Source organism: Vigna angularis, chromosome 5 (genome assembly GCF_016808095.1).
Source record: "Vigna angularis cultivar LongXiaoDou No.4 chromosome 5, ASM1680809v1, whole genome shotgun sequence".
In the NCBI taxonomy this organism is placed as follows: Eukaryota; Viridiplantae; Streptophyta; class Magnoliopsida; order Fabales; family Fabaceae; genus Vigna; species Vigna angularis.
In genome coordinates this window covers 5418006-5430548 of record NC_068974.1, presented here as the reverse complement: position 1 = coordinate 5430548, position 12543 = coordinate 5418006, and the positions used below count along the sequence as shown (strand labels likewise).

At 31.7% G+C, this 12543-nt stretch overlaps 1 protein-coding gene across 1 annotated transcript; it reads left to right on the top strand.

The window, feature by feature from the left end:
• Positions 1 to 6383: 6383 nt before the first annotated feature.
• On the top strand, positions 6384 to 7582 carry LOC108339765 (acidic endochitinase). The gene is made up of 2 exons (XM_017576966.2): positions 6384 to 6706; positions 6798 to 7582. Exons 1-2 carry the CDS (start codon positions 6425 to 6427, stop codon positions 7497 to 7499), a joined length of 984 nt encoding a protein of 327 aa, XP_017432455.1. The 5' UTR covers positions 6384 to 6424; the 3' UTR covers positions 7500 to 7582.
• Positions 7583 to 12543: the final 4961 nt, after the last annotated feature.

The window sequence follows — 12543 nt, the reverse complement described above, 5'->3', positions numbered from 1 at the left end:
ATACACATTAAGAAGAAAAACATATGTTAAATTTTTTTTTACGCTAATTTTTTAAAAAGATTCAATTAAAGTCATCATTTTTATTTAATTTAATTTAATTATTTAATTTTAAAAAATTATCTGATTAAGTTTTATTTTTTAAATTCACGTTAGTTTTCTATTAAAATTTATATATTAAATCATTTACTTAAAATTTAAAATTAATTTGAATATTTATACTTTTATGATAAAATGATTTGATATATAAAGTATAATATAAATCTAATATCAATCTAACAGAATTAAAAAAAAAAGTGAAATTTAACTAAATAAAAATTAAACATGTCATTAAAGGCTTTAAAAAAGTTGAAAACAAAAAGGTTTTAGGAAAAAAGAAAAATAATATTACACAACGTACCATGTGGTTAGTGTACTATGTGATAAGTATGAGGAAACGACTGGCTAGAAAACCCCCTCACACAAGAAACGTGCACAAATTTAAACTCTGGCCGTGACTGAACAGATAAGAATGACACTCACGTGGAATTGCCGGAGTTTTAATATAAAATTAATTACATTAATTTATCCTTTACATAATTAAAATAATATTTTTTTATAGTTATACTCTTACTGTAATTATTGCAAAGATAGCTATTTAATAACTATAAACAATAAAAAAACTATGTTTATTGTATAAAATTTTATATTTTTAAACAAAAATGTTATTATATAATTTTAAATTTAAGATATTTTTTAAAGAATTAGATTTTTTATTACTTTTATTTATTTTAAAAAGTTTTTTATACATTTTTTTATCTGAGCAAATTATTTTATTCAAATAAATTAGTATAATGAGTATTAATCAAATATAATTTTTACTTATTTCGTGAATTACAATATTTTATTTCTTAATTTAAAGTATTGTTATATCAATTTTTTTATTTTTTAAATATATGTAATTTTTATTTAACATATTTATTATTTCAATTTATATTGTTAATTTTATTTTAATTTAAATAACATAATAAAATTAAAAAGTAGTCTAATGAATAAAAAAATATAAGACCTAGAAAAATAGAAGATATAATTTTAGTGAATTTAGATAGAGATATTATTATTATTGTAAGATATTGTAGATATTTTAAATGATATATTGAGATATTACTGTATATAGTTAGATATTATGGCTAGATAATAATAATAATAATAATAATATATATTATTTATAGACTCATTATAATAAATTAGAACAAAAAGTATTATTATAAGTGAGAAAATATTAGATATAGAGTTGGGTGGATTCATAAATATTAATATAGAGAAAGGGATGTTTTTGTGTTTAGAAAAACTAGAAACTCTAAATCAAAAAGAAAAAAAGAGAGGAAGAAAGGCGATTGGCGTTTTAGGAGAAGAAGAGAAAGAGCGACAAAAAACTCTTACTGTAAAGGAAGATTGTGGTGTTTTAGGGTTGTAGATAAATCCTTATGATTGGCTAAGGTATGAGAAAACTTACCTTTGTTTGTTTATTGTTGTATGTTATATGTGTTTTTGGTTATTTTAAATTGATAATCCTTGTTGATACATGTTTATATGATTATGATTATGATTATATGTTGTTATTGTTGGACAAGGGTTTGTGTATGCATAGGCATAGGGTTTATGTAATATTTGTGTTGGGTTTTCCCTATGAATGTATGTATGGTTTGTTGGGTTATCCCAATAGAGGGTTTGATGCTAAGGGAAAACAAAGTTATGATGTTTGGGAGTTTTCATGCAAATATATGTTTTAAGTGTTGGGTTATTGGGATCCCTTCCTATGTGGAGAATAGGCCAAATAATGTGGACCATTAGGTCTCACTTTGTTTAAGTGGAGATGGGTTAGATTAGTAGGATACATTAGAATCATTTGTCGATTAAAAGTCGTTCACCGTTGGATAGGGCTGATTTTTGGACAATGGATTCCAGACGTATGGTTCTTCATTATGATCATTTGTATCGTCAATCGAAGGTTTAGTTTGGGATTAAACAACCTCGTATCAGCAGCTTTGTTTTGGAGAATTTTCATCTTCTTGGTTCTCATTTGTAAGCATTATGCTTAGTTAGTTTGGTTTATTGAAAACCATATTCTGGTGTTTTTATCAAAGACTCTTTTGCACCCAATTATTGATTGTATAACATGTCAATGATTGGATCTGGATGATTCAAGTGATGTATTATGTGTTTTTGTACGTTTATATAGGTATGTGATGCTTGAATGCATGTATGATGTGTTAACTATGTTTCCATGTGATCTAGGGTTGATGCATTTATTTTTGAATGCTTGAATCATGTCCAAGATGTGTTTTGATTCAGCAATAAATGATTATCATTAATTATAATCGATTACCTACATGTTGGTTTTGAGTGTGGTTTCGGGAATAATCAATTAAATGGGATGATAATTGATTATCCCTTCCTGCGCGATGTTGTTCAAGAGTAGGCAGTGATACCCTTAAAGTTAGGGTCTCTCTTGCACCTGTGTGGCAGGGGAAGAGGATGGGTTGCGAGAAGAGCGGTAATGGTTTTTTGTGATCATTGGTTAGGTTAATGAAAGAGTCATAGTGTTGAACCAACCATGTGGTGTGATGGTGGGTATGTTTTAAGTATGGTTTTCTGGCTATAGTTATTTAATTTGGGGTTGTACCTTTCCTCTTTCGAGGGGGTAGAAAAGTAGTCACATTTCCTCTTGCGAGGGGGTAGAAATGTAGATCTCTTCATCTTTAAAACACGGTGGAAGAAATAAGTCTCTTCATCTATGATGGGCAATGAAAGGGATTGTGATTCGAGTGTTGCTTTTCCTCTTTTGGGGGTAGAAAGGTAGTCACCTTTCCTCTTGCGGGAGGGTAGAAAGGTGGATCTCTTCCTCTTTAAGTGGCGGTGGAAGAGATGAGTCTCTTCATCCTGGAGGGGCGGTGAAAGGGATTAGGATTCAAATGCTGCTCTTTCCTATTTCGAGGGGGTAGAAAGGTAATCACCTTTCCTCTTGCGGGATGGTAGAAAAGTGGATGTCTTTGTCCTTAAGTGGTGGTGGAAGAGATGAGTCTCTTCATTCTGGAGGGGCGGTGGAAGGGACTAGGATTCGAGTGTTGCTTTTTCCTCTTACGAAATGGTAGAAAGGGAGGGAGGTCTCACCCGAAGGGTTCCAACTCGTGTTGAGTTTAGTGTGGGGTGAACAGTTAGGAACATGGGAGACAAGTCCAAAGTTGTAGTGAAGGATCACTAAAATCATTTCTTTTATAACCAGGAATGATACGGTGAAATATAGAAGTTGGCATACATTTATAATGATGGTTGGATAGACACAAGTTACCTTAAATTGACAGATGGTGCAGAGCTAATAGGTTGAACATGATTGCGTTTAAGGGAATGTAGGTGTGGTTATCACATTGGTTGTTATAGTATTATTATGAATTGATGTTATTTGTGTGATGAAATTGTAATAAGGACTTAACTACTGTGATATAAATGTTATATTGGTGATTTAGTGTTTATTTTGGTATTATTCTGAATGCATTGATCAATTTATGATAATGTTGTAAGGGGAGCTAAATCTTTATGGTTGTGATTGTAGATGTTGTGTATTTCCTAGATCTTGTTATTTGGTTTAAATAGTGGGGTTTTTTATGGTGTAACTTATGCATGAGGGGTAGAGTTCTCTACCGTTGTAGGTGTGGTTCTTGGGGTGTGTTGCTTTGATTTTACTCATGGGTGGTTTGGGTAGTAACAAATCGATTATCTTAAGTGACAATCAATCATCATAGTATATTTTGGTGAAAAATGACGAATTTGATGAAGAATGGATATGAACCAAGCCTGAGGAGTTGTGGAACATGATGATAATCAGAGATTGAGGTTAATGGTTATGTTTAGGGTCAGTTTGACTTGTGGTTGGAGTAGAGAATGGGTGAGTGTTGAGATGTACCTGAGTATGTGATTGATGAGCATGTGAGTGGATGATAAGTTTACTTGTTGTACCTCGTAAATCCTAGTTCTATTTACAGATATGTGCTTCCTTTTGCCATGTGTGCACTGGAAAGGGGAGGGTACAGATGTCTTGTAGGGGAGTGGACTATAGGAGCGACTACATTCGGTGAGGTAGGGTACATAAGTGAGATGGACTTTTTCCACTATGATATTATGGTACAGTGACGATCATGGTTTTGTTCTTGACTAGGATAGTCATGAGTGGGTGTATCTATAACGATGATGCTCTAAGGAATGTTATATTGATAGTAATGGGATTATGTGGTGTAGACAACATAGGTGGTAGCGAACGGATAGACTATTGTCTAGATATGTGATGATCGAGGATCGAGGATCGATGATTTAGTAATTTATTGTGATCAATTGTTGGGTTAGAGGTTTAGAAATTTCATTGTTATTACTTTTATGTATGGAGTGTTTGATTATTTTTGATATAATCATTATGTCTGTATCTTATTATTATGATTGTTTTATTGGTAACTTACCCCATACATGTTTGTGTTTGTGCATGTGAATGTGATGATCGTATAATGTGTGATGTTATACGGGAGTAGATGATGCTACAAATGAAGATAAAACATGATAAATCCGTGAGATGACGGGGACATACTTGAGTTTTATTTAAAGCTATTGCAATTGAGTTTTTAAGAAAATGTAACTGGAGATATTTTATTTTCTTCGTTATTTTGGTTTTATTTAAATAATGCAATTGGACAAGTATTTTGAAACTAATAATGCGATGTGAATTTAAATGCCGATGTTTTTAAAAATATGTTTTCACGCTATAAATAAGTTTTGAAAATTACCGAGTTTTGTAATAACTCACATCCTGAAATTTGGGACGTTACAAAAAAAATACAATGGGTAATGATGTTTTATAAGATTAAAAATATGTAAAAATATAAAAACTATAGAAAAATATTTAAAAAAATAAGGAACTATGAAGAAATTCAATAAGATCAAAATCACTTAAAATAATTCAATTAAATTATAATTTGAAACTTTTTAAAATTCTTTGAAAAAATCATTAAAAAAAGTTTTGGTATCTAAATAGTTTTAATCATGAATAAAAAATTATAATTGATTTATGGATGAAAATCTAAATTAGTCTAATTGCTTATCAATATTTTAAATATAAAAAAAATTAATATCTTATTAGTCTTTAATTTAGAGACTAATTTAGATTTTAGTACAGAAATTAATTATAAATTTTTATTTATAGTAAAAAATAATTTAAATGTCATTAATTTTTATAAAATAATTAATTATTTTTGTCTCTAAAATTAATCATTATTTATTGATTTTTTTTTGTAGGAAATAAGATTAATTTAAAGTTTTTATATTAAACTGTAGTAAAATTAGGTAGTAAGCTGACAACTAAAATTGTAAAATTATAAAATTGTAAAATTATAAAATTTTTAAGAATTAAAAAAGAAAAAACTTCCTAGAATCCGGAATACTTAAAGAAGTAGACTCCAAACACATTAAAACAAAAAAGAATACGAATTGTAGCATTAATGCTTTAAGGTACGATTGCTTATCTTGTACCTCTCATCTTTCTTCCCTCTCTCTAAAATTACAAAAATCAATATAAATAAAATAACTACTTTTTTATTTTTATTTTAAATTGTATGTTTTTGGTTATTTAATTTTAATTTTTAATTTTATGTTTTTTTTAATAAATTTGCAATATTTAATAATTATTGTTAAAATAATTTTTTTTAAAATTATATTGATTTTTGTTATCTATTTATAATTGTTTAATTTAATTTTAGTTGATTATTTTAAATATTATAATTGTATTTGATTATTATTTTTTATTTGAAATTTTGTTAATTTTTTTGTTTGTTTTATTTTAATTTTTTAAAATTTATTATTTTTTATTTTATTTTTTTGTTATTTTAAATTTAATATATTTTTTAAAATATATTTAAGGAATAAATCTATTTTAAAATATAATTTCTTTATATTTTGAAATAAGTTTGTTTCTTAACATTTCAAAATATGTTTTTTTTAATTAATTTTTAAAATTTAATTAAGAGTTTATTAACTTTCGAGTTAAGAAAAAAAAATATTTCAAATTTTCTATAATTATTGAACTTTTAAAGAAATAAAAAGAGTGTCGTATGATAGAAGAAAAAACTTAAAAAAATTAATAAAAATGCTATATTTGTAATTTTAGAGATATATATGGAAGAAAAGGAGAGGAGGTGTAGAGAGGTAGACTCCAAGTTAAATAATGACACATTTCAACCAAAAATGCAAAGCTTTTTGATTGATTAATGCTTTTTCTCCTAGGAGAAACGTGATCGAGGCAAAAAGGAAATAATCATTGATACCATTTGTTTGAACAAGGTTTTGGCAGTATAAATAGGTTGGTTCTAGTTCTCTTCCACTCACAAGAAAGCAATAACAGAAAGCAATGGCGACTCAAAGACTAGCTTTGATCACACTTCTCTTAACCCTTTCCACGCTCTCTTCCTCACGCGCTGACAATGGTGGCATCGCCGTGTACTGGGGGCAAAACCTTAACGAAGGCGAATTGACAACCGCATGTGACACTGGTAACTATGAAATTGTGCTCCTCGCTTTCCTCACCCAGTTCGGTGCAGGGAGAACCCCAGCTTGGAACTTCGCCGGTCACTGCGACAATGGTGCCTGGAAACATTGCACTGAACTAGAGTCCGAAATAAAATACTGCCAGGTAGAGTTCAGAAAGTTTTACTTCACCAGTCTCAAATCATGTTCAAACCACCAGTATAATTCATTGTTTATGTATTGTGTATTGGTTACAGGGGAAAGGCATCAAAGTGCTCCTTTCAATTGGAGGAGACAGTCCGAACTACTCACTAAGCTCGCCGGAGGATGCAAAGGAGGTGGCCAACTACATCTACACCAACTTCCTAAGCGGCAATTACGGTCCAGTGGGAAGCGTCACGCTGGACGGCGTCGACTTCGACATCGAAAGGACGGAGGATTACTGGGACAACCTTGCCAGGGAACTCGACTACTTCCGACAAACGACAGGGCGTTACTTTTACTTGTCGGCAGCCCCTCAGTGCCCTACAGACCCAATCTACTATCTCGGCAAAGCCATCGCCACCGAACTCTTCGACTACATCTTCGTTCAGTTCTACAACAACCCAAGTTGCTCCTACGCAAGTGGCATCCCCGCTATCTTGAACTCCTGGGACAAGTGGGTAAGCTTGGTCGCCTCCAACAACTCGCTCTTCGTTGGCGTGCCAGCAGCGCCCAGCGCTGGCAATGGTTACATTTCGCCGGAGGTACTCAACACCCAGGTGCTTCCGCACGTGAAGCAAGCCCCCAACTACGGGGGAGTGATGCTGTGGGATAGATACCGCGATCTTCAGAGCGGTTACAGTAATAGCATACTGTCCAATGTGATTAAATCTAAGTTGCAGGTGTCTGTGGCGTCCGTTTCCGACGCAATTTACCGGTGCGTGTCCAAGGCGTTGAACCGCGTCTTAGATTACTAGGTAGTTGAAAGGTACAACAACTACCTTAGACATGTATTATGTACGGAATAAATAACATGTCAGCTATGTGTTCCTTACCTAAAGTCATGCTCCTGCGTGGTTGGTCTGTCTTGGGTTTATAACGAAATGAACGTTGGTTGGTTGGATTTGAAATAATGATCACTAAGGTGGTGGATTTATTTACAAATTACTAAAACGAAAATATCTTTTAACAATTTTTTTACAACAATTTATTTAATAGTGTGTGATGAGTCTACTTTAAATATACATATTAATGAAACAGTTACACGTAATTTAGTGTAAAAAATTTACTAAAAAAAATGTTAAAATATTATAATCCTTACTAAAATCTACGTATTTTTAAAATTAATGTGTTCGACAAAATAATATATATTATATAATTATATTAAAAGAATATATTTAGAAAAAATAAATATAAAAAGACGATATTGTTAAGATATACCAAATATTCTATTAAAGAATATTAGACAATCAAATATTCTGTTAGTTATAATTTAGATATTATTATAATTTGTGCAGATTTGTCCACGTGTCATTCCTTTAATAGATGAAAAATTATAGGATCCTTAAATGTATATATATGGTACTCTACTATTTAAAATAATACATCAGAATTATTCTTTAAATCTTTTATTATGGTATCAAGAGCCAACACTGATATCCTTTAAGATATAGGAATCAGTGTCTTTTTTCATTAAATATTTCTGATGGCTTCTTCCGATGACAATCAATCGGAGAAACATGATTTTGGAACTTCCGCTGCTTCCAAGAGTTATATTTCTACGGCTAGCGGATTTGTGACCAAGTCAGGTATATCTAACTCTGCCCTTAATCTTTCTGTTGTTACTAAGGATAGTGATTGAATAATTGATTCGGGTGCTACTGATCATATGACTTGTGATCCTCATATATTTACTAATTTTTCCTCTAATTGTTCTAAAACTGTTATTATTAATGCCAATGGGGTCTCATCTTCTATTGAAGGTATAGGTACTATATCTCTCTCACCCTCCTTATCGATTCCTGATGTTTTATTTGTTCCTACATTAAACTATAATCTTATCTTTGTCAGCAAGTTAACCAAATCACATTCTTGTGTTGCCTTATTTTACCCAACCCATTGTCTTTTTCAGAACATCCATTCCAAGGAGAAGATTGCTAGTGGTAGAGAGAGTGAAGGACTGTATTATCTTGAAAATGTCTCACAATAAAATCATAAAAAAGGATTGACTTGTCTTGCGAACGATCACATACAAGATAAAAACAAAAAAGAAATTTGGTTGTGGCATAGACGGTTGGGACATCCCTCTTTTGGTTATTTAAAAAAATTATTTCCATCACTATTTCATAAATGCAATATTTCTGATTTTTTTTGTGAAACTTGTGTTTTGGCAAAAAATCATCGTGTTGTGTTTCCTTTAAGCAATAAGAAAACTAATTTTCCTTTTTCATTAATTCACACAGATGTTTGGGGCCCTGCCCCGCAATCTACACATAATGGAAAAAAATGGTTTATCAGTTTTGTTGATGATTGTACTCGGGTAACCTGGGTATATTTGCTTAAATATAAAAGTGATGTGTGTGATGTGGTTCGTTCCTTCTATCATTTTATTGTTACACAATTTAACACATCTATTAAGGTCATTCGATCACACAATGGAGGAGAATATTTTAAGACTGAATTAATAGAGTTCATGAACTCTAAAGGCATCTTGCATCAAACTACATGTCCTTATTCACCACAACAAAATGGAGTGGCTGAGAGGAAAAATAGACATATATTAAGGGTGACAAGATCACTTTTGATAGATGGTAATGTCCCATCTCATTTATGGGGTGAGGTTGTGAGCTCTACCGTTTATTTAATTAATCGAACTCCTTCTAGTGTGCTTAACTTTCAAAGGCCTTTTGATGTGTTGTCTGATCATTGTATCCTTCCTCCCATAGTTTATTTACCACCTCATATTTTTGGATGTGTTATATATGTTCACTTACACCCACATCAACGTACAAAGCTTGAAGAACGAGCGATCAAATGTGTTTTTGTTGGGTATGGATCAACTCAAAAAGGTTATCGTGCTTACCATCCACCATCAAGGAAATTTTATATTTCTATGGATGTGACATTTAATGAACATGAATTTTTTTATGTTGATTCTCCACTTCAGGGAGGCAATGAAAGTGAAGTGCATAATCATGATGTTGGTATTTTTGAATGTGAAGATAAATTATTGTGTGAGGATCATTCTGCAGGAAGTGAGCCAATCCTAAATATGGACCCTTCTTTTCTGGATAATACAGTGTCTTCTGATCATAACCAATTGGCTCAATCTTCTCCACAGGTTCAACTTGACTCTTCAGAGGTACCTTCTGATCCTATCTCTGATAATACTAATTTAGATGGAATTGATTCTTGTCTGCGTGAGACCACCAGCACACCAAACACTAAGTCTACTACTGTTCAATATATTCTTCCACCTCGTTCTAACCATGGTCAACCTCTAGTTAAATATGAACCAGACCTCCAAGCCAAAGTTAAATATCCCATTAGTAAATATGTGTCATCTCACAGGTTATCTCAGTCATATGCATCATTTGTATCTCAATTATCTTTAATTTCTATTCCTAGTAATGTACAGGAAGCTTTGGCAGATCCTAGATGGGCCAAAGCAATGGTTGAGGAGATGGCAGCTTTAGAAAAAAACAACACTTGGGATCTTGTGTCCTTACCAAAAGGGAAGAAAACTATGGGCTGTAAATGGGTCTTTACAATTAAGCATAAAGCTGATGGAACTATTGAGAGGTATAAAACACGACTTGTGGCTAAAGGTTACACTCAATCTTATGGTGTAGATTACCAAGAGACGTTCGCACCAGTAGCCAAACTCAATATTGTGAGAATACTTTTGTCGCTAGCTGCAAACCAAGATTGGCCTCTTCTACAATTTGATGTGAAAAATGCTTTCCTACATGGAGAAATTTCAGAAGAAATTTATATGGATTCTCCACCAGGCATGACTGATTCAATTGGAATGAAGGTTTGTAAATTAAAGAAGGCTCTATATGGATTAAAATAATCCCCAAGAGCATGGTTTGGAAGGTTTACCAAGTCTATGAAGGATTTTGGCTATAAAGCAAGTAACTCTGATCACACCTTATTTTTTAAGAGAGGAAAAGGAAAAATTACTACTTTGATTATATATGTAGATGACATGATTGTTACAAGAAATGACCAAGATGAGATTTCTAGTTTACAACAATACCTTGCATCTGAATTTGAGATGAAACAGCTTCGAAACCTCAAATATTTTTTTGGTATTGAAGTAGCTAGATCAAAACATGGTATTTTTCTATGCCAAAGAAAATATATTATTGATTTACTGTCGGAAACTGAGCTGCTTGGGAGTAAACCAGCTGATACACCAATTGAACAAAATCATAAACTCTTTCAATGCTTAGATTCAACAAGCATAGACAAAGGAAGATACCAAAGGCTGGTAGGAAAATTAATTTATTTGTGCCATACACGTCCAGATATCACCTATGCAGTGAATGTTGTTAGTCAATTTATGCATGACCCACGGAAGCTTCATATGGATACTGTTGAAAGGATTTTGAGATATTTGAAGTCCGCTCCTAGAAAAGGAATTTTGTTCTCAAATCATGAAAACTTAAAGGTAGAAGGGTACACTGATGCAGATTGGGCAGGTTCAAAAGATGATAGAAGATCTACCTTTGGATACTTTACCTTTGTAGGAGGGAATCTTGTAACTTGGAGGAGTAAAAAACAACCTGTAGTAGTAAGATCTAGTGCTGAAGCAGAATTCAGAGGCATGACACTAGGTGTATGTGAACTTTTGTGGATTAAAAATGTGCTATCAGATTTGGGCTTTACACAAAATGAAGCTTTGAGTTTGTACTGTGACAATACTTCGGCTATAGCAATTGCTCACAATCCTGTGCAACATGATAGAACAAAGCATGTGGAGATTGATAGACATTTCATCAAAGAGAAGCTTGAAGCTGGAATAATTTCATTTCCTTTTGTAAGATCAGAATTGCAGTTGGCTGATGTTCTCACCAAAGGAGTATCAAGAAGATTGTTTAATGAGTCTCTATTCAAGTTGGGAATGTGTGATATCCATACACCAACTTGAGTGGGGGTGTTAAGATATGCCAAATATTCTATTAAAGAATATTAGGCAATCAAATATTGTGTTAGTTATAATTTAGATATTATTATAATTTGTGCAGATTTGTGCACCTGTCATTCCTTTAATAGATGAAGGATTATAGGATCCTTAAATGTATATATATGGTACTCTACTCTTTGAAATAATACATCAGAATTATTTTTTAAATCTTTTATTAGATATGTGACCATATTTCTATTAATTACTAATTTATATATTAAGTTACTAATTTATAAATATAATCTATTGTTGAAAAAGTCCTTTAATACAAACATAATTTTTTTTTTCCTTACAGTAAAGTAAAGGCATGTAAAAGGAACAACTTTAATATAATATTGATTAGGATAATAATATGCTAAGAGATATTAATATTTATCTAACATCGTATTCCAAGAATAAAATAGTCATAAGAATTTTTATATTTATAAAAATAATAATAATAAATATTATTAAATAAATATAAAATGTTTATGTGTTAAAATATATTCTATTAATTAAGTGGAAGTCATATATGAGGTAAAGAACTTCAGAGTTTTTGTTAATTTTTCTCTTTTATTTTTTCTCTCAAATCATCTTATATCCTAAACTATAGTTTCTGTCCTTTTATCATAAGTCCCTTGTATCTCCATAAGTTCACTCTGTAACCTTATTAGGTTTCACTTCCTTAATTGATGGCTAAGGGAACCCCTGAAACAGATAAGAGTCCAGGAAAAGGCATCCTTAGTAAGGCTGAGGAAGCCACGGAGAGCCTTGGCGTTGGAAGGAGGAAGGCAAGCCAACACTGCTTGAATCTTGGACGGGTCAGGTTGAACCCGTACAATAGAAATGAT

Bases quoted from the DNA above. Each gene is read 5' to 3' on its own strand.
- LOC108339765 (XM_017576966.2), top strand. From the start codon at position 6,425: ATGGCGACTCAAAGACTAGCTTTGATCACACTTCTCTTAACCCTTTCC. The intron at 6,707-6,797 runs GTAGAGTTCAGA...TATTGGTTACAG, and splicing joins CCGAAATAAAATACTGCCAG to GGGAAAGGCATCAAAGTGCT.